This window comes from Canis lupus, chromosome 37 (genome assembly GCF_011100685.1).
Source record: "Canis lupus familiaris isolate Mischka breed German Shepherd chromosome 37, alternate assembly UU_Cfam_GSD_1.0, whole genome shotgun sequence".
Taxonomy (NCBI): domain Eukaryota; kingdom Metazoa; phylum Chordata; class Mammalia; order Carnivora; family Canidae; genus Canis; species Canis lupus.
This window is the reverse complement of record NC_049258.1, coordinates 30,403,818-30,423,851: the sequence shown is the minus strand read 5'-3', so window position 1 is coordinate 30,423,851 and position 20,034 is coordinate 30,403,818. Positions and strand designations below refer to the sequence as shown.

The following is a 20,034-nucleotide window of genomic DNA, read 5'->3' as shown; positions in this document are numbered from 1 at the left end:
TGTAAGTTTCAGCTGTGCAGCACAGTGATGAGATACGTGGATAGACTGCAAAATTACTACCATGACATTAGTTAACACTCATCCCCTCACAGCTGTCTTGTTTTCGTTTTATGATGAGAACATGTAAGATCTACTTTCTTAGCAACTTCCAAGTGTGTAAAGCTGTATTATAAGCCACAACTGCCACCCCATATGCTAGATCTCCAGGACCTGTTCATCCTAGAACTGAAAGCTTGACCCCTCTGACCAACATCTCCCCAGTTTCCTCCCCCAGCCCCTGGCAACCACCACCTACTCTTGTTTCTGGGTTTGACTTTTTTCGAGTCCGTGTATCAGTGAGATCATACAGTGCTAGCGGCTCTCTGACTTTACTCAGCATGATGCCTTCAAGGTCTATCCATGTTGTCATGACTTCCTTTTATATTACGGATGAGTAATATTTCATATATATTTTATATATATGTATATATAAATATATATTATACATGTATATAAATCATCTTTATCCATTCCTCCAGCGGTGGACACTTCGGTTGTTTTTGTGTCTTGCCTATGGTAAATAATGCTGCAGTGAACATGAGGTGCGGACATCTTTCCAAAAGTTAGTGTTTTCATTTCCTTGGATAAACACCCTGAAGTAAAACTGCTGAATCACAGGGTTAGCTCTCTTTTTAATTTTTTGAAGACCCTCCACATTGTTTTCCATGGTGGCTGCACCCGCCTGCAATGCCACCAACACTGCATGAGGGCGCCCTTTTTTTTCACATCCTCACCAACATCTGCTGTTTTTTGATTGTTGATTTCAGCCATTCTGAGGGGTGTGAGGTGATATCTCCCTGTGGTTCTGATTTGTATTTCCTTGATGATGAGGGATGTTGAGCATTTTCTCATGTGTCTGTTGGCCATCTGCACATCTTTGGAAAAAATTTCTATTTAGGTCCTTGCTCATTTTTCAAATTGCATTGTTTTTTTTTTTTTTTTCTTTTGTTTTGTTTTGTTTGCTGTTGGGTTGTAGAAGTTCTTCATAGATCTTGGATATTAACCCCTTATCAGATAGATGATTTGTGCATATGTTCTCCCATCCTGTAGGTTGCCTCATCATGTGTGGATGGTTTCCTCTGCTGTACAGAAACTTTCTAGTGTGATGCAGCCCTACTTGTTTATTTTTGCTTTTGTTGCTTGTTTTGCAAATTTCTGTAGCTAAAATTGACTCCCTGTGGTAAGAAAAGTTTACTTCTTCACAACTGTTAATTTTCTGCATGTTCTTTCTCGTGGTGGGAACAGGAAGAAATCAATTCTGCATAGTGGTCATGAGTTTATCGATGTGAAGGACTTTTCTGCATTAATATATCTCCTCTGAAAAGATGGGAAGTGCTCATGTTTTAATCAAATGAAAGGCTGAGGCATTTTTATGGCTTTAGGCCTCTTGCTGTCAAAGGGATCTTCAACACAAGATTCATTTATCCACCGTTATAACTGCATGTGCATAAAATATAAACATAGGATGACTGTACCAGTGACTGGGGAGAGAGTAAGATGGAGCTTTTTTCCCCTAAATACAATCAGCTACACAGGGATCTCTTTTCTTTAATAAACTCATGGTTTGAGTAAAGAAATATATCATTTTTATTAGTCTGAATTTTAAAGATTCATCAAGTTACTGACAGCACTAGTAAGCAAATAAAATGGTATGAGGATCCGTTTTTTTTTTTTTCTTGCTTTATTCAAGTTAGCATAAGGATTTAATTGTATTGGAATTCATTTATTTTTCCTGGCATTTATTCCTTCAGCCAACAACAAGAAAAGTAATTGAGTATTGACCATGTTTAGGATTATGCAGATGACTTGGAGAGCAGAGTCTCAAGAGTTAGCTCACTGCAGTCAAGGATTGAGAGAGCATGAGCCGCAGGCTCAAAGAGATCATGTTTCTTTTTTACTTCTGTAGGCAAATAAATTGAGAGCCCCAAGGATTAAGTGTCTCGTCCAAGGTTATCCTGCTCCTGGTGGCAGAGAAAGAACTAAGAACACAGCCCTTCTTCTCTCTTCCGTGCACCTGCTCTGCCCAAGTGTGGCTCCTATGTCTGGCCTGGTGTGGATGTTTTTCAGAAAGACCATGTCTCCTGGATTCTGGAAATGGAAGAGGCCATTAAAAATGACTCTTGATGAAGACCAATTACGAACTGTCATTGGTTTGTTCTGCAAGTAGTTCGATGAGTTCCCAGTTGTGCCAACCTCCTAACATCCAGTCCAGAACCACATTAAATTAACTGAGACTCAAGAGAATTTTTCCAGCACAAGGTTTTACAATCCACAAGACATCTCTGTTTGACTTTGCTTCTATATTCTTTTCCCTGACAGGTTGGGGAGATGCTCACCTTAAGTGAATTTGAGGCAGGGAACAGGGGTTGGGAGCAAACTGACCCTCGCCACTGATCTGATGTAACCCCCATGAGTTAACTCTGCTGGTTCCTGCTCCTGGGTTTTGTCACAGCTGCTCCCTGCCTGGAAGGCCCCCACACTATTTATCTGCCCGGACAACACTTGGATACACTTTACCACTAAGTTCAAGATTCATCTCTCTCATAATCATATTTTATAATCTACCTACTACTTCCTGATAAAACTAGCCATTCCCTTTGAACACTAAAATTCTATGACAGTATATACTTATTTTATGTGTCTTGATATATGGATTTCTCCCTACAAAATTTCCCTGCTCTATTACTTTCTGTATCCCTAGTACTTTGTATAAAATCTAGTGAAAACAGGTTGTCTAGGTATCTGTGAAATATTAATAATAATAATAATAATAATAAATAGAGCTGCTAAACATTTGGCAGAGTGGCTGTATATGCCCAGATGTGTCTTCCCCTTCAGGATGGAAAGGGAGCATATGCTATAAATCACTCCTGGGTCCCAAAAATTCATTAAGAAAGCAACCACATTTTGAATTAACAATTGTATTTCTATGATTTCTAGAATTTGCCCTAAGGAAATAACCATGAATGAGCATATAGATAAAGCTATGAAAATATTCATAAAGGTATAATTTATATTAGTAAAAAGATTAGAAACAGCTTAAATTTCCATTAAAAGGGGATTAATCCAATAAATCACAATGGACAAACACAATGGAATAATACATAACCACTAAAAATGATATTTAGAAGCATATTTAATGTTTTGGAATAGAGTACACAATTCATAGCCAAGCAAAAATGCAGATAATAATGAAGGATGTGTGGTATGATTCAATAAACAGACACCTCTATTCTTTGCCGAGGACATTCCTGAAAACCCTGCTATAAAGTGGAAAGCCATAAAATGAAAGCTTAATTTTATTCATTTTAATGAGATAAATTATAATGTCTCCTTCCAAGGTACACAAATAATTTTTGCTGATAGAAAAATGTATCAGTTAAAGAATCCAAACAAGTTTATGTTTGTCATAAATACTACAGTTAAAGCAACAAAATTGTGGCATAAAATATAAGTGGTGGTGTTTGTTGGAGGCTGTGAGGTGAGGGCACACCTCCTCAGCAGCTGGCACACAGGCGGAGGGCCAAGCAGCGGAAACACAACCTTTGGGCTCCTTCCCTTCACTTGCATCACAGCCAGAGAAACAGGTGCAGGGCAGAGTCTCAGAAACACACGTGTCAACAACGTACACGGCAAAGTGAAAACTCATGGTGATGGGACCTCAGGAGCCCCCTTCTCGGGACGCCCCAAAGCAAACTCCTTGGGCTCGTGGAGATGCGGTATGTGGGTCAGATTTGTTCTGCGAGCCACCAAGGGGCCCGTCCCTGCTCCAGGTGAGCTGATGTGTCAGCCCCAAACCCCAATGCCATAGTATCACTCCTCTTAGTGTTTTGGGGATGAAAAGTAGTTGCATGATTCTTTTTGAGAAGCTGTCAGAAAGCGATTGTAACACTTCAAGAGCCACTATGGTGGACAGGTGTTGATCAGGGTTTCGAAGTAAGAAGTCTGTGCACAGGCTGGCCTCTAGAGCCAGGGCTCCACCCTGCGTCCTGGGGATGGTCAGGTGATGGAGGATTTCTGTGCTCATTTCCCCTTGGCAACATTTTATTGTTCTCTTTTGTAATAAGGCCAAAATAAAATGATCAGAAAAATTTTAAAAATGGCATCTATATAGGACAAATCTAAAATGATAAATGTTTCTAAAGAGTAATGTTGATTTTTTTTTTTAATGAAAAGTGTGTCTTATTTTAGTCCTTTAGAGTTCTCCAAAAATCCTTGTTTTACGTGGAATTTCCTAAGTTCTTCCCTTTTTTGGATTGAGGACAAAGTCCCAGGAGCCCCAGAACGTCAGGCATGTACTTTGGCCCTATCCTTATGAACTTATTATCAGCCCAGGTTTTGCGTCATCTTTTTGGCTTCGTGACTCCATAAATATCTGACAAGGAGATATAATTCCATTCTTATGAAATTGATGCTCTTATGACTTCTTATGTTTCATGTTCACGACTGTGCATGTGTGCTTGTGTTTGTGAGTCTATTCACTCGAGGACACTCACGTGTGGGGAAAGAACAGTTCACTTTTAATCTCGTCTGCTACATAAATTAAAATATAAATTAAAAAGGCATTCTCCATACACGTAAAAAAAATCTGAGTAACGCGGATTGAGATGTGATAAACAGGGCTACTGTGTCGAGACGCCACAGCATCATGGATGATTCGATCACGAAGCTATTACTTGGATTGATGGCACTCGCATGTGTGAAAAGCAGTTACTGAATGGCCTGGTTCAGAGCGGATTTCAATGTCAGACGTATTGATAAGTACAGACCCAGCCATGCAGAGTCCGAGCAGCCTCTTGGCCTCACGCAAACACATTAACTCAGGACAATTCACCTACAGCATCCCACTTGGGATTATATCAATGTCACTCCAGCCTTTGAACAGAATCCCATCTCGCTCATGGGGGATTCCTCAAGTTTATCTTAATTTCACACACGGTATCTGTCCCTGTTCATTAAAAGCAGCTTCTAAGTGGAAGCCTTCACCCTGGCTGCAGAATTGGGATTAAATTTAAATTCAGACCAATGTGTTTATGCAGCAAACTTGGGAACTGTATAGAGCTAGCACGCCTTCCAGAAAGGATGACAGAGCTGCGGCACACCCCCTAGACGAGGACATCACCCATTCCTGCCCCACCGCCATCCACGACCGGCCATGGCTGGAAGCTGCCGAGCATCCATCTCGGGTATAAACCTCCCTCGTGGTACAGTTACACTTAGAGTCATAAGGCTAGAGAAAAGCAACATGGGCGAGCACCCTGGACAAGATGTGGCACCGTGTGTGGTGGGGGAGCCCTGATCTGTGCCTCAGGCGCCCCAGCGAGCACCTGGCAGGATGGTGCCCGTGAAGCCTCCTGGCAGCACACTCCAAGGAGCCTCTCGTTGGCGCCCTGTTAGCCCATGCCGGGGGTCAGTAGTTGCTGGTGGGGTGAAGGCCTGTCTCTAAACTCACCCAACCGTACCATCCAGATCAACAGAAAGTCCCTTCCACATGTGGCCCTGGGCAGCTGTTCAGAGCTTGTATCTACTGATTCCTGTCATACGCATTGGCCCTAAGTAAGAATTCAGGACGGGAACCAAGATCATGTCCCAGTGACCAGGTGGATTTTGTCAGAGATCTAAGGCAGAGATGGACCCACAGTGTTGAAATATTAATAAACTATGACTGTTTGCTTCCAGGTTCCCCTGGGAACAGCATGAGAGCTGATCTTTGTACCTTTTTGTGTCCCTAAATGTCCATGAGAAATTGATGAAAATGATGTATCCTTTTGCCTGTAAAGCATATACAGACACTTCCAAGTTCTACACGTAGTTGTGGGCTTATCACAGACCAATGGCTCCTCGTCTGTCTTACAGAGAGGTAGGAAAAAATCTGCAGGATGACATGAAAAGTTACCCCTGACCCGAGTTCTAGAGACCCACCCAAACCTCCATACCATGGTTCCTGAGCCTTGTCCTCTCCTCAGTTCCGGATGCTTTTCCCATATGCAATGCTTGACATTCGATTATTCCCTCCCACAGGTGAAATTATTTGCTTCTTCCTGACATTTCCAAAAAACAAAGTTAAAAAATGTTATGGGATTTATATGATGTGTATGCCTACTTTCTCCATGAGATGTCACTGGTCTGAAAACTCTCCACACCTTGCTCTCTACCCTCACACGTCAGACGCTCTCCGTGTTGACCTATGTGACTTAGTGCTTCAACGGCCAAAACCTGAAAACCAACGCTGACTGCAGAGATATCAACTCGAATTCAAGCTGTCTTACATTTTACCTCGAATAGGGTCTTCCCATAATGTCTGTCGTCACGTTAACTGTCCTAGGTCCACTTCACAATACTTAAGTAACTATCTTAGAATTCGAGAAAACAGAAACTAGAAACAAGATTCTAATTTTATTACTCAAGAGCGATCAGTGGCATGCCCATTAGAAGAGCTGTGCTAGGTCAGCTTTCTGTACATCAGCCAACAGGACTTCCCAGTGGAGTGTGGAATCTGGAGCAGAGCTCTGGCACAGCCCTCCACGTGGGCTTCGTGTGTTACTCCTAGTGTGGCTCTTAATTATATTCCCGAGAATTCCAGAGAATCAGTCCCACAAGGATATGTTACTCGGGGTCACTGAGCACTTTTTCTAAGCAAACCATGACCCTGTCATTCTTCGTCCACTGTCTCCCACCTTCGACCTCCCCCATCTCAAACACTCGTGATGGCCACGTTGCAAGGGCTGATATGAGGTCCACCTACGTGTAGAGTGGACCTCTAATCTCTGCTTTTCTCTCTAATCTTTAATGGAACTGGGATGACAAATCTGGGAAGTTTCTACTCAATACAATTCCCTATGACTCTGTCTTACCCCAGGGGGTCTCTTCCCCTTATGAGTCAAAGAAGCCCCATCTAGTGATCTTTCACATGCCAGGTTCTATTGCACATGAAACCATACTTTATAAAACAACAGTGATCGTCATCTTTGCTAAATACAACTACTGGTTTGCTTTATAGGTATTTCTCACAACTGTTAATTCTCGGGTTCTCTTTAGATGCGCAGTCCTGCACGTCCCTGACATCTAGAATAACGCCTGACAGATGCTGAAGAAAACAGAGATAGGTGATTAACAACCGACAGAGGAGCGGCCAGATAAAACACATGCCTGAGTCCCTACTATGCACTAGGCACTATGTGAAACATCACAATTTTCAAAATTGCCTCAAAATGAGGGCACTATTTTACCCATTTCATAGATGAGAACTTTAGATTTACTGAGGTTACACTGATTTGTTCAAGGCCTACAGGTCCTAAAGAGAGAGAGCCCTTGAGTTCTGATTTTGTATTGTTTATTTATGGTCTTTTTTAACCTTTGCACCCATTTTCATTTGTACATTTATCACCAGTTCATTTAATTGATAACTTACTGCTACTTACTCCATTAATAGTTAACCTGCCAAAATTAACTACCATGGACCCATGAAGATGTGAGGGAGGAATGTGAATCTGAGCAATGGGAATTGGGTCATGCCTCATTACAATCTTGAAAAATTAGTTCCCATCTGCCTTCTTCACCACACGTCTAATAATATAACATGGAGTTTCACTAAATAGCAGGGCAGTGATGCACAATGACACGGAAACCATGTACGCATATGCAGAACATCCAGAAAACCAAACCCAGCCTCTTAAAGCAAAGCCGCCACTGTGCCGGCGTACACACAGTTCTAAGGCGGAGGAAGTTTGAGGATGAGAACGACAGCGCACAGGGTTCGGTTCCCGCGAAAGCCCACACTTCTAATCATAAACGCTGGGATACGGGCTCCTAACTCCTGGCCCCAGTTCCTTCCTGCCAGACCCAGAGCTTTGATTTTTCCCCAGAAACTCAGTGAGCTGGTATATAAGGCAGGAGTCAACATGTATTTCAAAACTATTTTCTAAAGCAAAACCAGTGGTTCTGTATCCTATTAGTCACTGAGGTTGTGACGCTTGATAATCACGTGTGTGCGGTGAAGTGGCTGCACGTGTGTCCACCGCCCTGTCCGTTTCCAGCCTCTGAGGGGTAATGTTCCAACATGTCTGGCTTCTCCGGCCTGGAGTCACTGAGGTGAGCACATGAGGGGCCTGGTCCCTGCCCTGCGCCATGTGGCAGCCCCGTCTCCCGTCTTGCTGAAACAAGGCCCACGTGATTTTAGACAGTAAAACCACCTCTGCTCCACAGGGGAAAGCTTTGTCTAAGGGTCAGCTGTGAGCCAAGCTCAGAGGGGAAGATGGCATGTCTGGGGGGGCACAGAGGGGCCTGTGTCACAGGAACCCACGGGCATGTACAGGGAGATGCGGCACATTCACAGCTGGCACCTTTGTTGCAAACTCTCCCTAGCCCCAGAAAGAATCTTCTATATGTAGAATCTACGACCCTGTGAAGAGAGAACTATCTGTTCAATTTTTTTTTTTTTTTTTTTTTAAGAAAAACAGGTCCTAGGGTGCCTGGGTGGCTCAGTTGGTGAAGTGCCTACCTCTGACTCAGGTCAGGATCTCAGGGTCCTGGGATCGAGTCCTGCATCAGGCTCCCTACTCCTCCCCCTGCTCGTGCTCTCGTTCTCTGATGGATAAATAAAATCTTAAAAAAGAAAACAGAAAAAGAAAAAAGAAAAAGGGGACCTAGATCCAATCTGCTTTTATGGTAAGTCCCCTGCCCACGCCTCCAAGAGGACCGTCCTCCTGCGAGAGCACTGTGCCCCATCCCTGCAGGCCCTTGAAGACCCACAGCCAGCACCGGGCCTCTGATCACAAGACCGGCTAGGGGGCCGCATGCTACCTCTACGTCGGACATGCCCCTCAGAGCCGTCCCACAAAGGTCGATGCTGCAAAACCCTGAGCATTTGTGATTCATTACGTTGCTAATGAGATGCAACAGAGAGCAAAGCTAAATTATGAATACATATCGCTAATCATTGCAAGGGGTCTCGGTGAAAGTGGTCTCCTTTCTGTGAGCCACTTAAAAAAACCTAGAATACCACACACCCCATCAGACATATGGACGGGAACACTGGACGGTGTCTGAGAGGGGTTGCTGGCTTGACCCGGGGCTCGTGTCCCTGCCTCTGGGAGGTGCTGTGGACAGATGGATGCCCACCCCAGAGCAGCCCTTTGGGAGGAAGGAAATCCGGAGTGGGCAGAGCTGGAGGGACAGGCGGACACTGCTCACAAGCCCTGACTCCTGAAGCTTGGGGTGCCAGCTGCCCCGGGGCCTGGCTCCCTCCTCTAGGGTCCTCACAGTCCTCACAGGACTACACTCAGGCTGATGGCAGGGCCGCGCTCTGCGGAGTCACCCCAGGAGGGGCAGGTCTACGTAGGCGGTGGCACCGGGCACTCACTGTGCCACGTCGCTCACTCCGCCTGGAGGCCGCAGAGCCCAGATGCTTCCTCATGGCTGGAATGACATGGTACCCACCAGCGCAGAATGATCCTCCCCGAAGCACCTCCACCACGCTGGCCAGAGGCTAGCCTAAAGGATGGGACTAGACTTCGAGGCATGGAAGCGATACACTGAGATAATTTCACTTCTATCATCAAGAGATAGAAGCACGAGCGTCTCCATCTTCTGGTGCTCCCGGAGGCAGGGAGGATTCCCTCTAGGATGCGTGGCCCTCAGCGCCGACCCAAGGACACCACACTTGGGGATTTCATGCCCGTGTCACGAGATGGCATGGGTGATACTCAAATTTCACAACAAAACTCTTGCTTTCAAAGCAGAAACATGCTCCTGCAAGATGAATGTCAGACCCTGTCTTCGTGCAGAATCTCCCTTTAGCCCTTTCTTCAGCACTGAAAAGGAGCTTGTTTTGAATTCTAGCAGGAACTCTAGTTCACTCTTCCTCTACATTCAATCGCATACATTCCCTACGTGCCTTCATCTCCCGAATACGCTTCAAGACACAGCAAATAGGCATCGGTTTAGCAACAAGAGAATAGATGGTACTCTACCTAAACCTACTAAATCTGAAAACTGATACTTAAATTGCTCAGCAACCAGAAAAATAGAGCATTTATTTATTCCTTGAGCACATTAATGAGGTAAAATTGCTTCAGTGTCAGCTGAATGCCTCAATCTCAGATATTGAATAATCCAAAAAATGAAATGTGCAAATTAGGGTTCATTTGTGCATTTTATATCATTCTACATAAATGCATGATTGTGACCGAGTCTCAGACACCAGATGGTCCATACAACTCATCCCCAGTCTCAGTCTGTCTTACCATATTTAGTGGATGGGGCTTCACCTCTGATTCTAAGCGTAGCTGACAAAACTGCCTTTGTCAGTGAAAAGACCAGATATCCGAGTGGTCAGTTTCATGCATTTGGCTCAAAAACACACACCTGTGAGGTGTACAGGGCTCGTCGGGCCCCCAGATGCGAGGATAGGAAGGACACGGCCTCTCCGTTCGTGGTGCTCTGCTGCAGGCCCGAGGCACGTCCTGCCAGCAGCATCCACAGAGGAGGAAAATGGAAGGAGTGTAAGTCAAGGCACAACCAAGGGTCTCTGATGGGAGGGACACAGGCCCACCCACAGGCAGAGCTAGGGCTGACCCTGCAAGTCTGTCCCTAGGCTTCTCTGCTTTTAATAAAAAATAGTACGTCCCCTCTCCCCGCATCATGCGAACCCTAATGTCTGCCGAGATAGCAAATGTAAGCCACTCCCTGGGCCCTTCTCTGTATAACCTCCCCATACACACACACACACACACACATACATACATAAATATGTGACACACACACAAACATATGCATACATGTACAGACACAGGCATACACATGCACACCCATTGTACACAGTCACAGACACATGCACGTGCATGCACACATGCATAGACACACAGATACACAGACACACAAGCATGCACACATGTACTGACACGTGAGTGCACATACATGTACACACATGCACACATATGCATGTGTAGGAGTGTACACGAGATACATGCACACATATGCAGTCATGTACACATATACATGCATGTGCAAACACACATGTGCACATGGTCCGCATGTACTACCCCTTCCTCTGTCCATCACACTGCAGAAGTTCCTTGCACATCCAGAGCACACTCACAGAGCCCTGCTTCTCAGATGGGGCCCCAGACACAGCAGCGTGTTACCTGCAGCTACATGGGGGTGGGAAGGGAAGCTGCGTGCATGGGAGACCGCAGACACGGCATCCACATGGTGGGTGGTAGGAACTCTGCCAGCATGTGAGGGAGGAGCCGGTGCTCTCTGAGCATCAGGGGACCCCAGGATGGGGATAGCACAGAAGCTGCTTCACGCTTCACGCCCTCCTCGCCAGGAGAACATGGTCCAAGTGAACCTGTGCAATCCTGGAACCAAAAGGGTCCTAGGTTTCTGCAAACATTTCCAACAAGAGCACAGGCTGTCTGTGCGAGCACCTGCTGAAGAGCCATGGAGGCCCCACATCATGAGAGAACCGGGTCCGAGCGAGCAAGTCAGAGCAAGTCGACCCCGTGAACGAGGCACGAGCCCCTAGGCAGACAGTCAGCAGTGCTCCCGCCCAGGATGCCTGGGCCCCAGCAGCTCCTCGAGGCTCCTCCGCTCTCACTGGGTGTGACTGGCTCCCCTGGGACCCCATGCACACAGGTCTCCCCTGGGACTTGGGATCCCTCCGAAGCTCCTTGCAATCCTCTGTTTATTCTTTAGTTTTCCACATTTGGAGCCTATTCTACAGTAGGTGATTGCTTCAGCTTCCTTTTATCATTAAATAGTGACTTTCTCTAAAACTCCTGCATGCCGTGTCATCTGAGGCTTTCTTCCTTCCCCCATCTCTGTCTTTTACTCCACTTTACATGGATGGAACACACGTAAAAGCCCCTCAGCCCCTCCTTCCAAGCAATGCCCGTCCTGTTCTCCTTGGGGCCTGGTTTGTCGCCGACATGGGCTTGGTTTCTCAGGCCGTCTCCCACATGTCGTCATTCTCATGTCCGGTCACCCTGTAGCCTTCTACGCAAAACTCTGGGAAATATCCTCAAATCTGTTTTCTGCTTTGCTCATTCTCCGTCTGGTAACATCTAATCTGTTACGTAACAGGCACAGTCACGAATTTAAATGACGTTTTTTTGTTCTCAGACGTGCTGTTTGTTTTCAATCTGTCCTTCTGTCGCACTAGATCGCTATTTCATCACGGCTTCTTTTCCTTTTAAAAACCAAGTTAGTCCTTTTAAACACCCTGTGCAAGCCACCAGTTCTAGCACTGGGTTGCTTATCCACCTGTCACATGTCTTCATTCCCTCAAAATGTCTTTATAGGGGTTATAATCTTTTATCGTCTATTTTTAGGCAAGGCGGAGTCCTATGTGGTCAAAGATTCTGTAGATGATTTGTGATGTTGACTGTGCCTCGGCCCTCAGGTTCCAACAGCATCCTCGCAGATCTGGGAACGAGTTTCACATTCATTTTACCACCTGGTCCTCCTGCAATGCACAGGTGCAGGGAAATCAGACCTGGCATCCACACCCGGGTGTGTGTTTCTTGCTGGTCACTTTATATTCTACCCGTGACCCCGGATATGTGACAGGCTTCCTTTATACTTCCTTGGTCAGTGTCTTCTAGTCTTTTTCTCATACAGGTGAAAACACGTTGAGATTCTGGGTTTCACTCCAGGGGCGGGGTCCCATCGCTTCCCATGTCAGGTGCCCCCGCATCCCACACCTGCCTGAGTGTCCCACGTCCACCCCATCCTGTGCCCCCTTCTGGGTTTTACTTCTCAGAGGCTATTGAGGCCTTGAGTCTTGCCCATCCTCTGGGTTAGACGTCCTCCTGAACTCTGGGAGCCTAGAATGAACCTCCTTCATTCAAGCTCAGGTAGGTACCAAAGGCCACCGTGACATGTCACCCGGCAGTGTCTCAAGCTCACAGCAAGGACCCTTCTGAGGCCCTCCACCCTAACCTTTTAAGACCAACGGGTTTCCTTCCTGTATCGTCAGCAAGTCATATTCTCTGACTTGTACTAAAACACTAACCATTCTGAGGTCCCCGAAGGAAGATCGGCTGGAATAGAATTCTGTTTTCTCTCAAAAGCCAGTTGAATTCTTCAGTTCCTAAGCAACGCTAATTTTTTCTAGAGAGCCTGGCACATGTTGAGAACTTAATAAATGCTGGTTATCTACCACAAACCTCCGAGAATAGCAAACAGAAAAGACCATTTTTACCCAAAGCATACAATTAACGAGGTCTGATCTCCAAACGAGATGGGGCAGCAGCTGCAGGTGAAGCGTGGACACCCTCGTTCCCGCAAGAGCAGAGGTGGGGCCGAAATGCTTCTTCCCAACCCATGATGCCCAGGCTCTAAGGAGCAGCCTTCTTGTCCTTCCCGCGTGGTGAGAGATCTTAGCATTTCAGGATGACACCTACCCAATGAAGGAGCAAAAACAGTACCGAAGTTTTACATTGATTAGAGTCATTTGTGGGGGAAAATCTCAAATACCTGACTTAAAAATCGAGAACATGATGCTACTAAACGCAGTATGTATTTAAAAACATGTCCCACTTTTTCTTACTCATGAGTGAGGAAGAGACAAGGTAGCTTGGGTTCCTTCTATTTGTAGGGATACAGAAGATTCTGTCCAAAATTCTAAGAGCAGTATGCAATTTGTGTCCTCAAATGATCAAAGTAAAAAACAAAAATAAAACAGATTTAAAATGAAAGTCTCTTATCTTAAACTTTTTGTGATTTTTTTTGAACCTGAATTTTGCTTTGCAACCAGAATTTCTATACATCTTCTAAATATACGTTGATGCCTCCATACGTGGCCGACTTCTTTTGAACTCATACATCTCAAGGCATCTCTTACTAAACATCCTCTGTGCTAAACTCCATCCTAATATTTTTGTAGCATTACTTATTTGTTCCAAATTTAAATTATAATAGCTTATTTTATTCCTTAGTTTTAACTGGGTTAAATAACATAGATGTTAAGACACCATTATTACATTGTAGGGGATCGCAGATAAGTTTTCCTAAACCCTTCTAGGCATCTGCCTTCCCACATTAGGAAATCTATTTACTAGGAGGGCAAATTGAACCCTAAAAATGTACACAAATAGGCACATCCATGAACCGACGTCTGTGGTTCTACCATAACATTCCCTGTGGTCTAGTTAAAAGTAAGTGCTGTCACGTATCTGTCAATAAAGCTTGAAAAGGATCATATACTCTTGAATTATTTTCCTATATTAGATTGATGGGGTTCAGCATATGAACCTTCGGAGATGCTAGCTGTGTCAAGGTAAACTGACAAAGTGATCTCGCCAGATCGCGGCCACGGCGACCAGGAACTCCACGAAGCAGCTGAGACCGTCGTCTGCCTCTCTGGCCTGTAGCAAACCACAATAACGAGGTTGCTCTCTGTAGACTCCAAACTGTTTTTTGTTGTTGTTGTTTATAATCGGTCTCTAGTTCCGCAACACACTCTGGCGAGTGTATCCCTGCAAAAGGTAGGTGAGTCTGGTTGGGTAACCAGCTCTACCCTCTTGCTGCCCCTCCTACTCCCAAACTCAGAGTCACCCGCCTGTACAGCCTCGGTAGGAAGAGGGATACCAGTAAGTCACATAAAACATTCCATAAAACATTCTCCTCTCAAAAATACAGTCGCCCAAGGTTAAGAAACCAGGGAAGGTAGAAAGGATAAGCGAATTTGTGTACTGAGGTCTCGATCTATGTTTTATGTACAATTACGAGCTAATGTTCTCTGTGAAACAGGCCCCGCCTTCGCAGGGATGCTCACGCCTGGCATCCTGAGGTCTGCAGCACCCCATAAACTTTGTTCCCAGTCTCGCTGCTTGACAGATATTATCATCTGAGACAATGCTAATTATTCCATCTGTATCCAAAGAACCAGCTCCCTCCAAGAGAACTAATCATTAAAATGCAAATAGGTGTTTCCCACTTCACTGGTTTAGCGGAGAAAGACTGTTAACAGCTTTCTGACAAGAAAGAGAGAAGCTTAATGAGTTGATGCCTTAACCCTGTGGATGGAAGGAGCACAAGGCTCCGGATCCAACTCCGCACTGTGCGCCAGCCTCCAGTGCGGATCCTTTCTGTGCGGCGGCCTTTACGAATTAGCTGATAGAAGCTGCTAGAGACATTACCCAACAACAAAGCTGATTTCGGATTCCACTCACTGTGCCCAGGCAGCTCTCACGTAGACTAATCACTTAAATGATTTAAAAATGTATGAATATGCATGGTGGTGCTTTACAGAAAAATAAAGCCCAGCTGAGACCATGACATCAAGCTTTTCTCCCTTTCTCTGATTTGGAGCAACTGCACTGGCGTATCTGGAACGCTGGAGCGGCCGCAGAGCCTGAGGTCCAGGTGGACGAGGCACGAGCGGCAGTGTGTCCAGCAGCCCTACAAATGCAACCTCTGCCGTCTCCCCGATCCTCACGGCCTCCTGGGGGGGCGTTGGGGGGCTGTCTGAAATATCTACATCTTGAGCGGCTCCCGGAGCGAGAAGGGGCACATCTCCTCCCTCTGCCCCTGGCAACTTTACACCTTTGGTGCACGGTGATCGGTGATCTGATTGGATGCAGACCCAGGTGGGCTACTGGGGGACCAGGACGGGCAGACAGGGGTCCTGTGCGTGACCAGGGTTCTGACCTCTGACAGGGTGGGGGCAGGGGCACTCCCGGGGGGGAGGATGCAGCCCTGCCCTTGCGTGGGGGCAAGCCGCAGGGGTCCCGCGACCCGGGGTGCCCACAGGAATGCATGAACCCCTGTCTCTGAGCGAGGACCCCCCCAGCTAACACCCCCTTGACTCAACCCACGCCCTCCTGCAACCACACCAGCTGCATGTGCCCCCGTAGGACAGCGGGAAGCAGCCGAGAGCGGGAACCGGACTCCACGCAGGGCACACAGACTGCAGACAGCAGAGGCCCATGACAGGAACGTGCGGGGTGGGGGGCCTGGAGAGGTCTGGGTGGGCCTCGAGGTGGGAGGGTCCAGGCTTCGGAGCACACTGAGGACCCTCAGCAGGAGGCGCGTGTCGCACAAGGACAACACAGGAAGCCAAGGCCTGATGCGCACGTTCCCCACCCGGGACAGACACTGACGTTATAACGACAAGAACGAATGAAGTTCCCAAGTACCTGCAGGACCCACTCAAGCTGGAGGCCCTTGTGGGCACCCTCGGCCCCTCCCGCTCAGAGGCCACCGCCCACCGCACAAAACCTGCTCTCGGTGGCCTCCATGCAGCATCCCACCCCAAAACTCTGCTTTTCTTTGACCCCGGAAACACCGGGTGTCCAGAGTCTCGGGTTTTATGCAACAGTGACCATTTGAGTCCGTGCACTTTGCCACAGCCACAGCAGTGCACCGGATACCCTTCACCCACAGAGCAAGACGTTTGAGGACTCAGGCACGTCTCAACCACAAGACTGGAGAAACAGGGTGTTTGATGGAATTTCTACATGAACCCGATGGTCACTTTTGTTCTTTCATCTCGTGGGGGGAAATCTCGGCAGTGAATATGACGATGTTTGTGTGACACGGAGCACGTGCTCGAGTCATGCACATTCAGGCACCCCGGGGTCCAGGGCTCCGGCGGCCACCCCCGCCCCGTGGCGAGGCCACACGCCACCGCGCTGAGCCCGACCATCACAGCTCTGATGCATCCAGGGCCCCCACCAACAGAGGCTGCGTGCGAACCGCATTTCTTTTATTCTTTCCTCTTGTGACACTGGGAAGGTTTCAGCCTTCACTACTTTCGAACATAGGTAAATCAGAGTCAGGAGCTCTAGTTTTAAAAGTATCTTCGAAAAAAATAAAAATAAAAAATAAAAGTATCTTCGGTAACACAGATCACGCACTGTTTAATGGCACTGATTACCACCAAGTTCCTGCTGTGCCTCTCGGGTTCGCTCATTAATAATACGGAATGGTTTTCCCAGGTCTTGTTTAACGTGAGGCTCATCAGCACTTGGGGCTAATGTATTTAAAGCCATGAAATACGTATTTCTAACACCAGCATTTATTACGTGGAGAAACCTGATTAAAATCTGTGAATCCGCAACCCCAAAGGCAAGTGTAATTTGGCTGTGATTCACTTTCCGCTCAGGGATGACCGCCCCCTGCCACCCTGCACCCCACGCCGGTTTTACCCACTTTCCACCAAACACTGTGGAGAACGCGGGCCGGACATGCCGACGGCCGTCCGCGACCACAGTGCCCCCGCCATGGCCAGCGGAGGCGGGGACGGGGTCGAGCACACTCACCTTCCGGCTCCCCGCAGAGGGTGCACTGCGATTCTGCAAACAGAAGAGAGAGAGGCCGTTACTAAGGGGTCTCGGGGTCTCAGGGTGCGCGGCTGCAGGTCTCACGCCAGTCATGGGAGGGGCCCTCTCGGCACGTGGCCCACGCCCACCCCACACCTGGGCAAACATCCCTGCACGGCACGAGTGTAGCCGCCCCTTCACACCTTCCTCACTAGCAGACCACCCACCTCTTCGTCACAGGCACACGCATATGAACATATTCTCATGACCACGTGGGGCCCCACAGGATGCGCTCGGCACAAACAGATGATGGATTTCATCCCCTAACACCTAAGCCTTTGCTTTAACCACAACTCTTATGTTTGCTTTCAGGCACCGACAATCACGAGCAAAAGGGCGGAATTAAAACCACAGGACGCACATTAAGCTCCAGCTACCGATGGTCCTCAGGGTGCAGGTCCGCCCATCAGCGTCAGACCCTATGAACGGACCAGGATGTGTGGGGGTCACGACACTCACAGTCTCCTCGGGAAACTATGACAGCGAGTACGATACGGTAAGTACAAGTGCAACTATGGGCAAGAAGTGAGGCCCTGGGTCCTCTAGGCAGGTGACCCACCCCCCGCCGTGGCCCTAAAGCAGGGATGCAGGCACCCTCCATGTGAGCACGGGAGGGCGGGGTGGCAAATGCATTCAAGCAGCCCTTGGGCGCCAGCCCCAGCCCTGAGGATGCCAGCCTCCTTCTATTCCAACCCCAGGAGGCAGCAAAGGACTTGCAGAGGGCACAGCGTCTGCACGGGGTCTCAAGGACAAGGAGGATTTCGGGACAAGCATGGCGCAGGCAGACGGGCGTGGCCGGAGGAAGGGGCTGGTGGCCTCAGCCCCCGGGAGCTGGGAGGACACGAGATGGACAGTTCGGAGAAGGAACTCAAGATCATAGCAGGAGCTGGGACATTTTTTAATATAAAATTCAGACCCTTGGGGCACTTGGGTGGCGCAGCGGTTGAGCGCCTGCCTTCGGCCCAGGGCGTGACCCCAGGTCCTGGGATCGAGTCCCACATCGGGCCCCCTGCGAGGAGGAGCCTGCTTCTCCCTCTGCCTGTGTCTCTGCCTCGGTCTGTGTCTCTCATGAATAAATAAATAAAATATTTAAAAAAAATAAAATTAAGACCCAAGGATGATCTCTGAGGTGAACAATGGGAATGAGTTAGTCTTCTGTTCGTGGGACGACCACGGGAGCGGGAGGGGCTGGGTGGGGACAGGCGAGGGAGCCTGCGGGCCCAGGCTCGTCCCCACCCGGCAAGCGCACGTGTGGTGGGGGGTGGAGGGGATGAGGGAGACAGGGCGCCAATGGACGCCTCAGGGAAGGCACAACCATCCTTTAATGCACACCGGATGGGGAGCTCTGACGTCCTGAAAGCACAGCCGTCTGAGTCAGGGGAGGTACCCCCCCCACGGCCAGGTCACCCGGGTCACGGTGCCGTGTCTGCTCTGGACACCCACCTTCCGCCCGACAGAGCGGAGCGCAGGCCTGAACTACTCCACATTGCAAAGGGGGTGCGTCCAGAAGGTGGGGAGCCAGAGTCTTCAAAGGAGGGACCATGAGCAGGTGCACAGGGGCTTGTTCCCTGTCCCGCCCGCCCAGACAGCCGAGGAAGCTCAGCTCACCCCCGTGGTCCAGGAGGGAGGCTTGGGTGGGTGACAGGGCCACGCCGGCACAGCACCAAGGCACCAAGGCTGCAACCCTGCACCACCGTAGCTCGTGCCAGCGATTGGTGCAGAGGTGAGCAGTGAACACACAGCAGCCCGGACATAGGCACTGGGATCTACAGGACACAGGAAATGAGCATCACTCGCCTGGGTGCAGTGTGACGTCCAGGAGCCTCACTCCCATTCCCAAGGCCAGGCCCCTCATGCTGCTCCAGGATCCAGCAGGTGCAGCTCCGTCCACCTTCTCTATGACATACTATGGACACGGTGCCGCGCCCGCTGCAGCTAATAGTGCAAACCCCTTGCTGCCCCCATTGTGCGTGAGGCCCCAGGCCATCCGCACTAAGGGACCTCAGAGGACACACAACAGCACAGAGCCCTAAGTCCTCCAGCCCCAGCTCTCCTCATGGTGACACGATAGAGCAAGACCGGGAGTCCCCCTGGGACCCCCAGGAGGCATGTGTGTCCACGGGGCAGAGAGAGGTGACAGTTCAGGCCCCCCCCCAGCAGACCATGGAGCCAGGGAAGGGGCCTAGAGTGGGGGGCAGCCTGGGGTCCGAGCAGCGGAACCTCAGAGCCACACACTGAGGAGAACCAGGTTCACCTGTCAGCCCACCCCCCGCCAAGGCCGCGGCCCACCCCTCCCACCCCTCCTGGGGACCTGAACCCAGCGCCGGGCTGCTGGAGCAGATGAAGCTACTCATTGCAAGCACTGACCTGGATCTGCACAAAAATCAACCCACAAATGTAGGACTCTCTCTGCACATCTGCATCATCTCTGCACCTTTATCACGGGTGGATGTGCTCAGAATCACCCAGGTCAACACAGGGGTTGCACAACAGCGCAGATGGCACGGGAGCTGACACATTCAGTGAACTCAGTTTCTGTGGATCAGAGACCCAGGGACAGGCGACGGCACAGAGACGTCTTTCAGGGCCCAAGTCTTTCACAAATGCCACCCAGGCCTCATCCTTAAAGTATTTCCTGCAAGATCCTCAATCAATCCTGTGTCACGGT

The 20,034-nt window shown here is 48.6% G+C and overlaps 1 protein-coding gene and 2 long non-coding RNA genes across 12 annotated transcripts in view; 1 reads left to right on the top strand and 2 right to left on the bottom strand.

The window, feature by feature from the left end:
- LOC111094361 overlaps nucleotides 1-13,185 on the bottom strand; it is a 46,782-nt gene extending 33,597 nt beyond the window's left edge. Inside the window, exons 1-3 of one of the 3 annotated variants that reach the window (XR_005385465.1) lie at nucleotides 11,184-13,048; nucleotides 10,284-10,502; nucleotides 5,976-6,080 (exon numbers count right to left, since the gene is read on the bottom strand). This is a non-coding gene — a long non-coding RNA (uncharacterized LOC111094361). The other 2 variants (XR_005385463.1, XR_005385464.1) reach the window with 2 other exon arrangements.
- The window catches only part of DLGAP2 (DLG associated protein 2), a 693,430-nt gene that overhangs the window by 304,031 nt on the left and 369,365 nt on the right, over nucleotides 1-20,034 (bottom strand). For all 7 annotated transcript variants that reach the window (XM_038585891.1, XM_038585894.1, XM_038585892.1 and 4 more), the window contains one exon: nucleotides 17,307-17,339. In XM_038585891.1, the coding sequence (XP_038441819.1) occupies nucleotides 17,307-17,339 (33 nt within the window). The remainder of the gene's footprint in view (nucleotides 1-17,306; nucleotides 17,340-20,034) is intronic.
- LOC119867971 lies at nucleotides 12,489-18,372 on the top strand. Of its 2 annotated transcripts, none has more exons than XR_005385466.1 (3): nucleotides 12,489-12,629; nucleotides 17,679-17,862; nucleotides 18,065-18,372. It is a non-coding gene; the product is annotated as an uncharacterized LOC119867971 (long non-coding RNA). The 2 variants fall into 2 exon arrangements; XR_005385467.1 differs by lacking the exon at nucleotides 12,489-12,629 and adding an exon at nucleotides 13,733-15,632.